This window comes from Bos indicus x Bos taurus, chromosome 3, assembly GCF_003369695.1.
Source record: "Bos indicus x Bos taurus breed Angus x Brahman F1 hybrid chromosome 3, Bos_hybrid_MaternalHap_v2.0, whole genome shotgun sequence".
Taxonomy (NCBI): Eukaryota; Metazoa; Chordata; class Mammalia; order Artiodactyla; family Bovidae; genus Bos; species Bos indicus x Bos taurus.
The window spans coordinates 19,188,372-19,206,078 of record NC_040078.1 but is presented as its reverse complement, the minus strand read 5'-3'; the positions used below and the strand labels follow the sequence as shown (position 1 = coordinate 19,206,078).

Genomic DNA, 17,707 nt, shown 5'->3' with positions numbered 1-17,707 from the left:
AGACTTTTCCCAGTTTGCATATAGTCTTCCTGAATATTTTTCAAAAGTTGTAAGTCCCATTTGCTTGATGTACTTCAGTGTCATTAAAAGTTTTTCTAATGTTAGCTATTTGGTTAAACAAATTCTTTTTCAGATACTCTATGGGAAGAAAATGCTTTATAGTTTTGAATGCTTAAAAATTTAACAAGGGGATTCTAGGACTCCTAAAAAGATCGATTATATTTAGAATGTAATAGTATTAATCAAGTGTTGAGTGAGTTTGAAGTTTGTTTCTCACATTATGGTTTTAATAAACTTGAGAGAGATGCTGTTGCTCTCTGGCTTAACTTTATAATCATCCATTGCTGAGGTTCTTAGCTACACTGCGCTCAAAATAACATGCGTGTTCTGTTGTTTATAGGAGGTTAAGACAATGCCAGATCAGTAGTAGGGATAAAACTAGTTCTGGTGTAATTTTGTCTTTATTATTTCTGTGGACTAAGCTTGTAAGACATGAAAGTATTGAAGGCTTAGTTTATTTTCCACAAAGATATGGGAGGTGAAGGAAAAAGTATGTGTTTTATCCATTAAACAATTTTGTATTGCAGATATGTGTATGGATTCATCTACTAGGATCTTCATAACATTATTCAATAACAGCAAAAAAAAAAAAAAATTTGAAGTAACCTAAAAGTTGAATAGAGGCTCTTTCACTCTGATGACTACTATTTCACATTTATAAATGAGGATATTGTATAATTTTAAAGTCAGCTTTATTGAGGTTTAACTTATATACACACTTAGTTTACATGCACACATTTTGACAATTTTAGATTTGAGAAAAGTATAGATTTACCACACCAGTCAAGATACAGAACACATCTGTTACTTTAGAAAGCTTCCTTGTGTGTGTTGTTCCCTACCATCTGATTATTATCACTTTAGGATAGTTTTGTCTGTTTTGGAGCTTCAAATAAATGGAATCAAATCAAAAAGATTCTTTTCTGTCTTCTTTGCTCACTGTGTTTTTGGGTTTCATCCATATTGTGGACATCAGTAGTTTGGTCCTTTTCATTGCTGAATAATACTCCATTTCATGAATATGCCACAGATTTTCTGTTTACCTCTTGACATTTGGTTGTTTTCAGTTTTGGACCATGATCAATAAAGCTTCAGTGAACATTTGACTCTAACTGTCTGTATGGACATGTTTTCATTTCTTTTGGGTAGATACCTATGAGTGGAAATACTAGGTCATATAGTAAATGTATGTTTAACATGATGAGAAACTGCCAGAGACTCCCCTGGTGGTCCAGTGGCTAAGACTCCAAGCTCCCAGGGCTGGGGGCCTGGGTTCAGTCCCTGGTGGGGGAACCGGATTCCACATGGCACAACTAAGTTTGCATGCTGCAAATAAAGATCCCAGGTACTACACCTAAGACCTGGAGCCGCAAAATAAATACAAATAAGTATTAAAGAAACTGCCAGATTGTTTTGGTTTTATGCTCCCATCAGCAATGTAGGAGAATTCTGATTCTTCCATATCCTTGGCAAAACTTCTTTTTTAATTTAACTGTTCTGTGAACATGTAGCCATTATGCTTTAACCTCTAGAATTGGAGTGTGTCCTACTGCTTGCAGTTATAGGAATTTATTGTCTGTTTTTTACAGGCTTCAGACTAACTACACTGTAACTGCTTTCCTGCATGTCACAGGGGGTCAAGGTGATATTGTGCTTGCCACACGGAAGGGCTCTTTCCTGTGCCACATGTAGTGATTGACTTTGTCATATCTCCATCCATACCTACTTTCATGATATATAGGTTCCTTCATAAACTGTATACAAATCCTGACTATTTAGAGCATTTTTTTTTCTTGCTTTTTGGGAGTATTTATATTAGTTTTGCAGTTTCCCCAGCTGGCTAACTTTGAGAAGTGAAAGTATTAGTTGCTCATTCATGTCTGACTCTTTGTGACCCCATGGACTGTAGTCCACCAGGCTCCTCTGTCCATGGAATTCTGTAGGCAAGAATACTGCAGTGGGTTGCTATTCCCTTCTCTGGTGGATCTTGCAGACCCAGGGATTGAACCCAGGTCTCCTGCATTGCAGGCAGATTCTTTACTATCTGAACCACCAGGGAAGGCTTGAAGTCACTCTTATTAGCTAGTTAAAGGCCTCTTGATAGGGCCAAATTTTGGTCTTATGTAAAAATTGAGGGACATTTTATTAAAATTATCAAAGTGTATCTTTAAAATGTTGAAGGCACAAATTAATTGGATATCATCTAATTGCCTAAAGGAAAAAAAAATTGGCCTTAGTTGTGGATTTTTTGGAGGCTTGGAAAGAAGCCTTTTTTCCCCTCCACAATGTATTACGAAAAATTTCAAAAATACAGAAAACGTGAAGAATTGCACACGAATACCTGTTTTACCTACCATCTGGATTCTGTAATTAACATTTCGCTGTGTTTGTTTAATCATGTATCTGTTGAAAAATTTTGATGGTGTGTTTAAGCCTTTCTTTGTGGAAGAAGCATTGATGGGTAGAACCTACTGGATGGTTAGTTGCTTTTGTGTGGTGTAGGATTTAATGGTTCTCTGATGTGGTAGTTCGTTTTTGAAGTTGATTATCTTGTGATTCCTATTATTATCACTGGCTGAGAGTTCAGTCATTTATTTTCAAATGAATGGCAACTAGATTATGTTACACAGACAAAAGCAAGGGAAATTGTTCGTAGAAAAGGTTTGCATCATCAGGAGCCCCAAATACTACCAACCTGCTTGTCCAGCTGATATAATTAATACCACATGAGTAACTACCATTTGTTGAGTGACTACTATATTCTAGAGCTTTATCTCATTTGAGGTCTTAAAGCAACTCTGTTAGCTGAGGGTGTTATTAGACGCATTTGGGTTAAGAAATTGAAGTTAAATAAGATTGAGATTGAATTATTTACCTAATGTCTCATCTGTTAAATGGAACAATTGGTATTTAAACTGAAGTCTCTCTTAACTCCAAAACCCACACTTTGAACCAGAAGTCTGTAGTGCTGCAAGTTCCCTTTATTGCAGAATTTATATTTTACATTCATTTATGTCTTCAGAATTGATCAGACTGGGCCACACCTAATATGAGCCTGATATAGTAGCATTCCTGTAGAAAGGGGGTATCATAAATATTTTTATGAGTATGAAGGCCTCTTAATTCTTGAGGATGGAGGACTCTTTTTGAAATCTGACATCCTGGGGTTTTTACTGACTCATTCTCTGAAGAAGTTTCCAGCTTGTATTAAATTGTCAAATGTATAGTATTCCTTCTGTAATTGAACCAGATAAGTATTACCAAGTGTGTTTAGAATATGACACTGGTAATTCTTTCCTGTTTTTTTTTTTTTTTAAAGAGGGATTTGGGATGATAGCCAATTTGAAGTGTGGTCTTTCTGTTAAAGAAGTGAAACCCAAGCAAATTTCTTTGCTTGATGGCTGCTCTTAAGAGTAAGCCTCACCTGTTTCTCTGCTGATTTTCAGGGTTTATTTCTGTGAGGGACCCATAGGAGCAATGTATTCTAACTTGAAAACTGAATGAGTGGAGGTGTGTATTGAAAGCAGTAGTTCTTAACCTTTCTGAGATTACATACTCCTTTTTGAAGTGGATGAAATCTGTTAGCCCTCTTCCCTGAAAAAAAAAAAAAATGCATATATGTAGCCAAATACAATTTTGCATACAATTTCTGTAGGGGTTCACTGATTTTCCTCCGCCGCCACCACGAGCCTATCAACAGAGTTCCCCAGATTAGGAATCCTTTAAAGGGGAAGAATTAGGGAGCTGAAAAATAAGAGTGGAGCATTGCTTCTTAACTTTTTTCACAAGCGCTCATCTCATAAAGTTGATTGTATTCACATAAAAATCACATTTTTAGTATATAAGGTGTTTTCTTCAGTCTCTGAAGTGTTAGTTTTTCACTTTTTTTTTTTTTTTAAACTTAAGGATATTTGTAAGTTAAGCTGATTCCTAGGGCTAGATCAAATTTTCTATGTTGATTTTTTAACTTTTACTTTTTCAATTTTATTTCTTCTACCATCAAAACATTTTCCCAGAACTGCTAATTAGATCAAAGATTTAGATGAAATCCTTTACCAGTCCCCAAATTTAGTTGTCCATTTCTTCTTTAACCAAAATCTGTTCATAACACATAGCTACATAGTACTTCTTTCCTTAATACACCTTCTAATGTGAGTGTTCAGGCATTGATCTTAGCAAATTACATGTTACATTACATGTAATGTTATGTTACATTAATCTTCACAGTGATCTGTTAGGGACTTACTGTCTCCATTTTATAGATGTGGAAAGCAATGGTAAGAAAGATTAAATGACTTGATTAAGATCAATTCTGGCAGGGCCAGGGTTTAAGCCCATGTAGGTCTCGCTCCAAAGCCCATTTTCTATTTTATCATCCTGCTTTGTGGTCAAAGAACTGACTGCTTCTTCTGGTCACTGGTCTGACCTGATCTGAACTTTAAAAGCTGAAATTTCCATCGGGGGCTGATTTTCTTCTATAGCTAGCCAGTTGTAAAATTGCCATATTTATGTGTGTGTGTGTGTGTATGTGTGTAAGTTAGATTTTAGGTTGTGAAACGTCAAGAGTGCTGAATTTACTGGCTAGATTGTTAGACCTGAAATAAGGAAGGAGGCTTGGCTGGATGATCTCCTGCCTGTTCTGTTTATATAAATGGATATTTCAGATACCATATGCTGACAGACAATTCTAGTGATTGAAAAGTTGGTGGAAGGCTTGTTACTAAACTTAGCATCATTTTCAAGAAGGAAAAACCCTAATGGTTTGGAACAGGACTGAAAAAGTTTAAAGGGTAAATAAGCTTTTGTCAAATTGACTAAAGGCCAGGTGTGTATTTCCTCACCCTCTTGGGATAGCCATGGAGGGAACCTCCAGGTCAGCTAGCTGCCTAGTGGTTTTTGCTGAGATAGCAGGCTGGGTCAGCATTCTGGGAACGTAGCTCAGTTTGCTGAGTGTTTTGTGAGACTCAGCATCTTTCTTGACAAAATTATTGTTCTTCCAAACCTTGTACTTTTCCTAGTTTTAGCCTTTATATACACAGTGGAACAGGAAGGAGAATGCGTAGGCTGATTTACTATGTAACCTTAACTGTACATTTTTTAGTTTGAACTGATTACACAGGGCTGAGACAGCACAGAACAGAAAAAAAGTAGATGGACTCCTGAAAGAGACTAATTGAAGTGATTGGGAGAGAACAAAGGATGTTGGGTTAGATAATAAAATTTTAGAGATGTTATCTCCTTGCTTTTCTTAAAACTGAGTGATAGAAGAAACTAGTGTGTATGAAGATATGATCATTTAATTCCCAAGGTAATGAAACTTGATATAAGGAAAAATGAAGTTGTCTGACTTGAATATATGGGGAGAAATCAGATACAAATGCCAGATAACTATCTTAAGTCAGTCACACTTTTTGAGTCTTTACAAATTAAGGAAGCGCATTTTGTAAAATTTTTCTTTTAATGAAATTCCCAGTTCCAAGAGGTTTATAAAGGACACAGAACAGTTCAAATGACAGGCTTGTTTAAAGTCACTTTATTGTATACATGCTTAGTTAGGATGAGGAAATTGGACGCTTTGGCTTTAAAAGCTTTGTTTTCCTCTTCAGCTTCCCCTTCCTTCCCGTGTGTTTTCCTAAGGCTGGAGTTCTAGTATAGGGGAAGAGTAGGTCTTCTCAGCTGTTACCATTTTTCCCCCCTGCCTTAAGTTCACACACACTTTTTCACATTATGATTTGTAAAAACATAAACAGCTTTTCTGGAACCAAACTGATCCTTCTTCTTTTCTAGTTCATACTTCATGACACTGGAGTGGGGGCAGGAGGGTGGAGCTCTAAGGTGTTTGGACCCTTCTGGTTTATGGGATTGTCTTTTTCCCTTTTTCCCCTTAGGAACGGCGTGAATGTTGAGGGGGCGACACACAAGCAGGTGGTGGACCTGATCCGAGCAGGCGAGAAGGAATTGATCTTGACAGTGTTATCGGTACCTCCTCATGAGGCAGATAATCTAGATCCCAGTGACGACTCGTTGGGACAATCATTTTATGATTACACAGAAAAGCAAGCAGTGCCCATATCGGTCCCCACATACAAACATGTGGAGCAGAATGGTGAGAAATTTGTGGTGAGTGTCAGCCCAACTCGATCCTCAAACACTTAGCTTTTGTTTCTCCCAATCTTATAATGTATGATATATATTAGCGCACTGGGATACATGACTGCAACCTAGGTCAGTCTGCCTACAAGGAATGTGGGTTTACACATAAATAAAGGACACTGGCCCTGGTTTATTGCAGGGGTGAACTGCAGTAATGAAGAAGAGTCCTATTTCTGCTTAAGTATTTCTAGACAGTTTGAAGTTTCCATTCGGGCCTATTGTAATCATGTGTACGTTTTTTTTGTTTGTTCTTTTATTGGTTGTCATATCTCCTAGTGTCTCACTGTTGACTCTGTAGAGCTATAGAGCAAGATTAATTTTAAAGTGTGGTATCTTCTAAAGCATTTGGGTAATATAGTTTGTCCATGTTAGAACCTACGAGTGCCCTATACCCCTTTCATGTCTTGTTCTTTTTCATTTTCTTTGGAGATATCTGTGTGAATGGTTAATTCAGGTTTTCTCCAAGGTCCTCATTATATTCTGAATGCAATTCACATGGGCTACTTTATACATTTCCAATTTCTTGCTGTTGTAGATATGCAGGAAAGCCCATCTTGAATTTGGATGATATGTGCCAGCCCCTTTCTTAAATGCCTTTGTTTGTTCTTCAAAACCTAATTGCAGTGATCGCCCAATCTACTTAATTTTTCCCTTGGTTGCGGTATTCTTTATTTACCTTTGATGAGTCTGGGAGTAATGGTACAATGAGAAATTCACTAATCTTTGTGAAAAATACATTATGTTCTGTTAGTATTGGCAAACAGACTACGTGTATTTAAAGCTCTTTAAAGTTGCAGTCTCTGAAACAGATTTGTCCCCTGTATAGGAATGAGCTACTAGAATTTTATGTCAGCTGGTGTATGTATTCTCAGAGCCATACACACAAAATTTAGAGTTTTGTTTTACAGAGGTGATATACCTTTTGTCTTTAACCGTTTTTTAAATTGAAGTATAGTTAATTTACAATGTTGTGTTAATTTCAGGTGTGATTCAATTATACATATACATATATATCAGGTTGGCCAAAAGTTCATTCTGGTTTTTCTGCGACATTTTATGGAAAAACTCAAATGAACTTTTTGACCAACCCTCTGTCTATTATTTGTCAGATTCTTTTCCATTATAGGTTATTAAAAGATAACTGAATCTGGTTCCCTGTCCTGTATAGTAGGCCCTTGTTTATTTTATATGCAGCAGTGTATATATGTTAATCCCAAACTCCTGATTTATCTCTGCCTCACCCCCACCCGCTGCTATCCCACTATCCCCTTTGGTAACCGTTAAGTTTTCTGTGCCTGTGAGCCTGTTTCTGTTTTGTAAATAAATACATTTGTATCATTTTTTTTCAAATTTCCACATTTAAGTGGTATCATATATTTGTTTTTTCTGTCTGACTTACTTTGTTTAGTATGATAATCTGTAGGTCCATCCATGTGTACTGCGTGCTAAATTGGTTCAGTCGTGTCTGACTCTGTGATTCTATGGACTATAGCCTGCTAGGCGCCTCTGCCCATGGGATTTCCCAGGCAAGGACACTGGAGTGGGTTGCCATGCCCTCCTCCAGGGGATCTTCCTGACTCAGGGATTGAACCTCCTTCTCTTATGTCTCCTGCATTGACAGGCGGGGTTTTTACCACTAGTGCTGCCTGGGAAGCCCTAATAGCATTATTTCATTCTTTTTATGGCTGAATAATATTCCATTCTATAAATGTTCTATGTCTTTTTTATCCATTTGTCAGTGGATATTTAGGTTGCTTCTGTGTCTTGGCTGTTGTGAATAGTGCTGCTGTGAACATTGATATGCGTGTATCTTTTCAAATTAGAGTTTTCTTCAGATATATGCCCAGGTGTGGGATTTCTGAGTCCTATAATAACTCTATTTTTAATTTTTTAAGAAACCTCCATACTGTTTTCCATAGTGGCTGCACCAATTTACATTCCCACTAATGAATGGTATAGGAAGGTTTCTTTTTCTCCACACCCTCTCCAGCATTTATTATTTCATTGTTAGTGTATAGAAATGCAACAGATTTCTCTGTGTTAATTTTGTATCCAGCAACTTCACCTAATTCATTGATGAGCCCTAGTAGTTTTCTGATAGCATCTTTAGGATTTTCTGTGTATAGCATCATGTCATCTGCAAACTGTGACAGTTCTATTAAGTTGATGAAACAGCAATTGCAGTTATTCATTGTTGAACTATTACTGCTTGATATTGGAATACATTCTTAAAGAAATGTGGTCATGTTGTCCATCATGTTAATGTGCATTTCTTGCTGTATTTTTTTTTCTGATGACTTATTATTAGCTGTGTATTTTATATTTATTTCAGACTATGGAAATGATGTTAGACAAAAAGCAAATTCAAGCGATTTTCTTATTTGAGTTCAAAATGGGTCATAAAGCAGCAGAGATGACTTGTAAAATCAATGACACATTTGGCCCAGAAACTGCTAATAAACTTTCAGTGCAGTGTTGCTTCAACAAGTTTTCACAGGGCGCGAGAGCCTTGAAGAGGAGGAGCGTATTGGCTGGCCATTGGAAGTCGACAGTGACCAACTGAAAGTGACATCAGAGCTGATCCTCTTACAACTACACGAGAAGTTGCTGAAGAACTCAACATTGGCCATTCTATAGTTAGCCAGCATTTGAAGCAAATTGAAAAGGTGAAGAAGTTCAATAAATGGGTACCTCATGAGCTGACTGAAAATCAAAACAATCATTTTGAAGTATCATCTTCTCTTATTCTATGCAACAACAGTGAACCATTTCTCAATCGAATTGTGACTTGAGATGAAAAATGGATTTTATATGACTGTAGGTGACAACCAGCTCTGTAGTTGGATTGTGAAGATGCTCCAAAGTACTTCCCAAAGCCAGACTTGCACCAAAAAAAAGGTCATGGTCACTGTTTGGTGGTCTGCTGCCCATCTGATCCACTCCAACTTTCTGAATCCCAGTGAAACCATTATATCTGTAAAGTCTGCTCAACAGATCAATGAGATGCACTGAAAACTGCAATGCCAACAGCTGGTGTTGGTCAAAAGAAAGGGCCCAGTTGTCCTCCATGACAATGCCTGACTGCCCATTGCACAGCCAACACTTCAGAAATTGAATGAATTGGGCTAGGAAGTTTTGCCTCATCCACCGTGTTCACCTGACCTCTCAACAACCGAATGCTGCTACTTCAAGCATCTCAACAACTTTTATGCAGAAAATGCTTCCACAACCAGCAGGAGGCAGAAAACGGCTTTCAAGAGTTTGTTGAACCGGGAGGCATGGATTTTTACATTACAGGAATAAACAAACGTTTCTCGTTGGCAAAAATGTGTTGATTGTAATGGTTTCTATTTTGATTAGTAAAGATGTGTTTGAGCCTAGTTATAATGCTTTAAAATTCACAGTTTGAAGCCTTAATTATGTTTGCACCAACCTAATACTTCCTAATATGCTAGCAAAGTAATGCTCAAAATTCTCCAAGCCAGGCTTCAACAATACGTGAACCGTGAACTTCCAGGTGTTCAAGCTGGATTTAGAAAAGGCAGAGGAACCAGAGATCAAATTGCCAGCATCCAGTGGATCATCGAAAAAACAAGAGAGTTCCAGAAAAACATCTACTTCTGCTTTATTGACTACACCAAAGCCTTTCACTGTGTGGATCACAACAAACTGTGGAAAATTCTTCAAGAGATGGGAATACCAGACCTCCTTACCTGCCTCCTGAGAAATCTGTTTACAGGTCAAGAAGCAACAGTTAGAACTGGACATAGAACAATAGACTGGTTCCAAATCAGGAAAGGAATATGGCAAACCTGTATATTGTCACTCTGCTTATTTAACTTATATGCAGAGTACCTCATGTGAAATGCTGGGCTGGATGAAGCACAAGCTGGAGTCACGATTCCCGGGAGAAATATCAATAACCTCAGATATGCAGATGACATTACCCTTATGGCAGAAAGCAAAGGACTAAAGAGCCTCTTGATAAAAATGAAAGAGGAGAGTGAAAAAGTTGGTTTAAAACTCACCATTCAGAAAACTAAGATCATGGCATCCGGTCCCATCACTTCATGGCAAATAGATGGGGAAACAATGGAAACAATGACAGACTTTATTTTGTTGGGCTCCTAAATCACTGCAGATGGTGACTGCAGCCATGAAATTAAAAGATGCTTGCTCCTTGGAAGAAAAGCTATGACCAACCTAGACAGCATATTAAAAAGCAGAGATATTACTTAACCAACAAAGGTCTGTCTAGTCAAAGCTATGGTTTTTCCAGCAGTCATGTATGGATGTGAGAGTTGGACTATAAAGAAAGCTGAGTGCTGAAGAATTGATGCTTTTGAACTGTGGTGTTGGAGTAGACTCTTGAGATTCTCTTGGGCTGCAAGGAGATCAAACCAGTCAGTCGAAAAGGAAATTAGTCCTGTATATTCATTGGAAGGACTGATGTTGAAACTCCAATCCTTTGGCCACCTGATGTGAAGGACTGACTCATTGGAAAAGACCCTGATGCTAGGAAAGATTGAAGGCGGGAGGAGAAGGGGGCGACAGAGGATGAGATGGTTGGATGGCATCACTGACTCAATGGAAATGAGTTTGAGTAAGCTCCCGGAGTTGGTGATGGACAGGGAAGTCTGGTGTGCTGCAGTCTGTGGGGTCGCAAAGAGTTGGAAATGACTGAGCGAGCGAACTGAATACTTCTTCTCCAGTTTGAATTCCTTTTCTTTTTGTCTCTGATTGCTTTTGGCTAGGGCTTCTAAAACTGTTGAATAAAAGTGACAGGAATGGGTATCCTTGTCTTATTCCTGATCTTATAGGAAATACTTTCTTTCAGCCTTTCACTGTTGAGTATGATGTTAGCTGTGGATTTGTGATATATGGTTTTATTATGTAGAAGTATGTTCTGTCTGTGCCCACTTTCTGAAGAGTTTTTATCATAAACGGGTGTTGAATTTTATCAGAAGCTTTTTCTGTGGTTTTTATTCTTCAGTTTGTTAATGTGGTATATCACATTGATTGATTTGTGAATATTGAAAAATCCTTGCATCCCTGGAATGAATCCCACTTGGTCATGGCTTATGATCCTTTTAATGTATCGTTGGAGTCGGTTTGCTAGTATTTTGTTGAGGATTTTTATATCTGCCTGTAATTTTGTGTGTGTGTGTGTAACATCTTTTTTGGTTTTAGTATCAGGGTGATAGTGGCCTCATAGAGTGAGTTCAGATGTGTTCCTTCCCCTGCAATTTTTCAGAATGGTTTCAGAAGGATAGCTGTTAACTCCTCTCTAAATGTTTGGTAGAATTCACCTTCTAAGCCATCTGGTCTTGGACTTTTGTTTGTTGGGAGTTTTTAAATTCCTAATTTAATTTTGGTACTGGTAATTGGTCTGTTCATATTTTCTATTTCTTCCCTGTTCAGTCTTGGGAGATTGTACTAGTCTAAGAATTTGTCCATTTCTTCTAGGTTGTCCATTTTATGGGCACATAGTTGCTCGTAGTAGTCTCTTACGATCCTTCATAGAGGTACTTTTAATCATAAGACATGTAAGAAGTAGAAATCAAGGTCAGGTTCTAAAAATGGATCACATTGGATGTTGGCACCTTTGGGGAATTGCCTAAGACTTTGAGAACCTCTGTAGACTTAGAAAAGGAATGAAACTACTAATTGTCCTTTTTTAAAAATAAACTTCATTAAGCATAATATTCTTGGATTAACATTCATCACTGTTAAATGTCCAGTTTCGTGAGTTTTAATTAATGTACATAGTTTTATAATCACCACAGTCAATATAGAACATTTTCGTTGTCCCAGGAAGTTGCCTCACACCCCTTTGCGGTCATCTTCACTCCTTCCACTGCTTTCATCAACCACTGATCACCTTTCTGTCACTGTATTTTGTCTTTTCTTGAATGTAAACTAAATGAATAAGCAGGGTGACAATATACAGCCTTGATGTACTCCTTTTCCTATTTGGAACCAGTCCAGTTCTTTTTTTTTTTTTCCATGTCCAGTTCTAATTGTTGCTTCCTGACCTGTATACAGGTTTCTCAAGAGGCAGGTCAGGTGGTCTGGTATTCCCATCTCTTTCAGAATTTTCCACAGTTTATTGTGATCCACACAGTCAAAGGCTTTGGCATAGTCAGTAAAGCAGAAATAGATGTTTTTCTGGAACTCTCTTGCTTTTTCCCTGTATACAGGTTTCTCAAAAGGCAGGTCAGGTGGTCTGGTATTCCCATCTCTTTCAGAATTTTCCACAGTTTATTGTGATCCACACAGTCAAAGGCTTTGGCATAGTCAATAAAGCAGAAATAGATGTTTTTCTGGAACTCTCTTGCTTTTTCCATGATCCAGCGGATGTTGGCAATTTGATCTCTGGTTCCTCTGCCGTTTCTAAAACCAGCTTGAACATCAGGAAGTTCATGGTTCACATATTGCTGAAGCCTGGCTTGGAGAATTTTGAGCATTACTTTGCTAGCGTGTGAGATGAGTGCAATTGTGCGGTAGTTTGAGCATTCTTTGGCATTGCCTTTCTTTGGGATTGGAATGAAAACTGACCTTTTCCAGTCCTGTGGCCACTGCTGAGTTTTCCAAATTTGCTGGCATATTGAGTGCAGCACTTTCGCAGCATCATCTTTCACGATTTGAAATAGCTCAACTGGAATTCCATCACCTCCACTAGCTTTGTTCATAGTGATGCTTCCTAAGGCCCACTTGACTTCACATTCCAGGATGTCCGGCTCTAGGTGAGTGTGAGTGATCACACCTTCCTGATTATCTGGGTTGTGAAGATCTTTTTTGTACTGTTCATCTGTGTATTCTTGCCACCTGTTCTTAATATCTTCTGCTTCTGTTAGGTCCATACCATTTCTGTCCTTTATCGAGCCCATCTTTGCATGAAATGTTCCCTGGGTATCTCTAATTTTCTTGAAGAGATCGCTAGTCTTTCCCATTCTATTGTGTCCTCTTATTTCTTTGCATTGATCGCTGAGCAAGGCTTTCTTATCTCTTCTTGTTATTCGTTGGAACTCTGCATTCAGATGCTTTATCTTTCCTTTTCTCCTTTGCTTTTCGCTTCTCTTCTTTTCACAGCTATTTAAGGCCTCCTCAGACAGCCATTTTGCTGTTTTGCATTTCTTTTTCCTGGGGATGATCTTGCTCCCTGTCTCCTGTACGATGTCACGAACCTCTGTCCATAGTTCATCAGGCACTCTGTCTATCAGATCTGGTCCCTTAAATCTATTTTTCACTTCCACTGTATAGTCGTAAGGGATTTGATTTAGGTCATACCTGAATGGTCTAGTGGTTTTCCCCACTTTCTTCAATTTAAGTCTAAATTTGGCAATAAGGAGTTCATGGTCTGAGCCACAGTCAGCTCCTGGTCTTGTTTTTGCTGACTGTATAGAGCTTCTCCATCTTTGGCTGCAAAGGATATAATCAATCTGATTTCAGTGTTGACCATCTGGTGATGTCCAGGTGTAGCGTCTTCTCCTGTGTTGTTGGAAGAGAGTGTTTGCTATGACCAGTACATTCTCTTGGCAGAACTGTATTAGCCTTTGCCCTGCTTCATTCTGTACTCCAAGCCCAGATTTGCCTGTTACTCCAGGTATTTCTTGACTTCTTACTTTTGCATTCCAGTCCCCTATAATGAAAAGGACATCTTTTTTGGGTGTTAGTTCTAGCGGGTCTTGTAGGTCTTCATAGAACCGTTCAACTTCAGCTTCTTCAGCATTACTCTTTGGGGCATAGACTTGGATTACTGTGATACGCAGAGTACATCATGAGAAACACTGGGCTGGAGGAAGCACAAACTGGAATCAAGATTGCTGGGAGAAATATCAACAACCTCATATACCCAGATGACACCACTCTTATGGCAGAAAGTGAAGAATTAAAGAGCCTTTTGATGGAAGTGAAAGAAGAGAGTGAAAAAGTTGCCTTAAAGCTCAACATTCAGAAAACTAAGATCATGGCATCTGCTCCCATCACTTCATGGGAAATAGATGGGGAAACAGTGGAAATAGTGGCTGACTTTATTTTTCTGGGCTCCAGAATCACTGTGGATGGTGATTGCAGCCATGAAATTAAAAGACGCTTGCTCTTTGGCAGGAAAGTTATGACTGACTAGACAGCATATTAAAAAGCAGAGCATTACTTTGCCAACAAAGGTCCATCTATTCAAGGCTGTGGTTTTTCCATTAGTCATGTATGGATGTGAGAGTTGGACTATAAATAAAGCTGAGTGCAGAAGAATTGATGCTTTTGAACTGTGGTGTTGGAGAAGACTCTTGAGAGTCCCTTGAACTGCAAGGAGATCTAACAAGTCCATCGTAAAGGAGATCAGTCCTGGGTGTTCATTGGAGGGACTGGTGTTGAAGTTGAAACTCCAGTCCTTTGGCCACCTGATGCAGAGAGCTGACTCATTTGAAAAGACCCTGATGCTGGGAAAGGTTGAGGGCAGGAGGAGAAGGGGACGACAGAGGATGAGATGGTTGGATGGCATCACTGACACAATGGACACGGGTTTGGGTGAACTCCAGGAGTTGGTGATGGACAGGGAGGCCTGGCGTGCTGCGGTTCCTGGGGTCGCAAAGAGTCGGACACGACTGAGCAACTGAACTAAACTGAACTGAAAATAAGTGAAACCATACCGTCTATAATCTTTCATGTCTAGGTTTGTTCGCTTAGTGTAGTTCTTCTAAGATTGATGCGTGTGGTTGCATAGATCAATAGATTATTGCCTTTACTGATAGTATTCCATTGGATGGATTTATTACAATTTATTTATCCATCCACTTGTTGTTGCCCATTTGTGTTGTTTCCAGTTTGGGCTGTTATTACTGAAGCTGCCGTGAAATAACATTAACGTACAAGTTTTTATGTAGAGTTATGTTTTCATTTCCCTTGAGTATATACATAGCTAGAAATGCAATTGCAGGATCAAATGCTAAGTGTAAGTAACCTTATAAACTGTTTTTCAAAGAGGCTGTACTATTTTTGTATTCTCATCTGTAGTGGAGTGTTCCAGTTGCTCCATAACCTCTTGAACACTTGGTATTTTCAGGTTTTAAATTCTGGTCATTCTGAATATAATGGTAGCTCTCTCTGATTTTAATTTGCATTTGCCTAGTGACTCATGGTGAGTGCATTTTCATGTGCTTACTGGCTTTTTTTATATCTTCATTGTTGAGGTAGCTGTTCTACTCTTGCCCATTTAAAAAATTGGGCTGTTTGTCTTGTTATTTTGTGTAAGAGTTCTTTATGTATTCTGTATATGTCTTCTATCAGATAGATGCCTTGTAAAATATTTTTCCCAGTCTGTGGCTTGCCTTTTTATTTTATTTTTAGCTGCCTTTGGAAAAAAAAAAAAGCTATAAAGTTTGATGAAGTCTGGTTTGTCAATTTCTTTCTGTTATGGATGTTACTTTTTTGTATTCTAAGAAATCTGCCTGCCCCAAGGATGCAAATATTTTATATTTTCTTAAGAAAGTTTTATAGTTTTACCTTTCTGTTTTTGCAATAACTTTATTTTGAGGTTTGAGTCACATATCATAAAGTCACCCATTTAAAGTATACAGTTCAGTCGTTCTCGGTATGCTCAGCATTGTGCAACTATCACCACAATTTTAGAACATTTTCATCCTCTCAAAAAGAAACTTTGTATCCTTTAGCCTTCATTCTTCAAACCTCCTATGCCCTCTGGTCGTAGGCATCTACCTTGCATTTCTGTAGATTTGCCCATTCTGGATGTTTCATATAAATGGAGCCATATGTGTTTTCAAAGTTTATCCATGTTGTAGCATGTATCAACCAAATGGCATTCCATTTTATGAATATACCACACTTAACTTATCTGTTCTTCAGTTGATGGACATTTGGGTTTTTTCTACTTTTTGCTTCTTATGTATAATGCTGGATTGAGCATGTGTATACAAGTTTTTGTGTGGATACCTGTTTTCATTTCTCTTGGAAAGAAATACTCAAGAGTATGTAGAATCGCTGGGTTATATAATAACTTTTATGATGAACTTTTTGAGGAAATGCCACATTGTTTTCCAAAGTGGCTGGATCCTGGTTTTCTTATTTGTTGTGTTTTTTTTTTGGCTGCTCTGTGCTTGAATGCAGGATCTTAGTTCCCTGACCAGGGATCAAACCCACACCCCTTGTATTAGAAGTGTGGAGTTTTAACCACTGGACTGCCAGAGAAATCCCAGTTTTATTCTTATGTTTAGGTCTGTGGTCCATTTTGAGTTGACTGTTTTATATGTATAATCTAGGGGTCAAGGTTATTCTCCCCCAACCCCCGTCATGTGGACATCTTGTTTCAGCAGTTGTGTTGAAAAGACCATTCTTTCCCCATTGAAACGTCTTGACATTATTGTTGAAAATCAGTTGAACATATATGTGTGTTCTTATTTTTGTATTCATTGAGTATATGTCTGAACATTTTAATATTTATGTCGTTTTGAGTTTGTCCTCTGTTTAGTGTGTTTGTTTTCCTTGAGAATGGCTCATATCTTCTGAGTTCTTTGTATAGTGAGTAATTTTGGACTGTGTCCTGGTTATTATGAATGTTACAATTGTGTAGGCTCTGGATTCTGTGATATTCTTCTGAGGAATGTTGATGTGTTTATTTTACCTGGCAGTTAACTGAGTAAGCTGTGTCAGCTTCTGTGAGTTGTACAAGTCTCAGTACAGTTCTTTAAGCTTTTGCTGTGCTGCTTTTGAGTCTGTCTGATGTGTATATCATTTAGGGAGGAATCAGCCTGAGGTGTATGTGATGTTTGTTCACAGAGTTAAGGCATCTCTTTCTCTGATTCTCTCTCCTTCGGGATTCCCCACTCATTTTGGTGGCATCTGTGATTGCCCAGAACCTGTCTCTCTTTCCTCCAGCCAGAAAGAGGTCTATTGGAGTTTTAGTTGCTTAAGTTATGCTACTCTTTGACTGAGGTCTACTATGAAAGCAAAACTCCCAAAAGTAGGAAACTCCCCAGCTTTTTGTCAGTTGCTTTATGTTTTGACTCCTATCTACAATTTTAGGGTACTATTCAGAATCCTCAAGTAATTGGTTTTTGTATTTTTTTCCAGAGTTTGTGGTTGTTCACTGTGAGGGTTGGTCTATAGTGAGTTTACCTGAAGCATAATCTTCAGTTCTACCCATTTTTTATGTGTAATGAAGCTATTATGTTGTTTTGATGAATTGATCCCTTAAACATTCTCTCTTGTAATGTTCTTTGTTCTGAAGTCCTGCTCTAATGTTAACATATAGCCACTAATAGTCATTTCAGCCTTCTTTTGATTATTGTTTTCATTGGATATCTCTTCCGTCCTTTTTAACCTATCTGTATAATTATATTTGAAATGAGTTTATTGTAGATAGCATATAATTGTGTCTTGCTTTTTTATGCAGTCTGGAAATCTTGGTCTTTTATTTACAGTGCGTAGTCTGCTACCTTAGTATAATTATTGATATAGTTAAAATTAAGTCTGCCAT

At 38.0% G+C, this 17,707-nt stretch overlaps 1 protein-coding gene across 2 annotated transcripts in view; it reads left to right on the top strand.

The window, feature by feature from the left end:
• The window catches only part of SNX27 (sorting nexin family member 27), an 80,405-nt gene that overhangs the window by 20,484 nt on the left and 42,214 nt on the right, over positions 1–17,707 (top strand). For both annotated transcript variants that reach the window (XM_027533544.1, XM_027533549.1), the window contains exon 2: positions 5,949–6,180. In XM_027533544.1, coding sequence (XP_027389345.1) covers positions 5,949–6,180 — 232 coding nt within the window. The remainder of the gene's footprint in view (positions 1–5,948; positions 6,181–17,707) is intronic.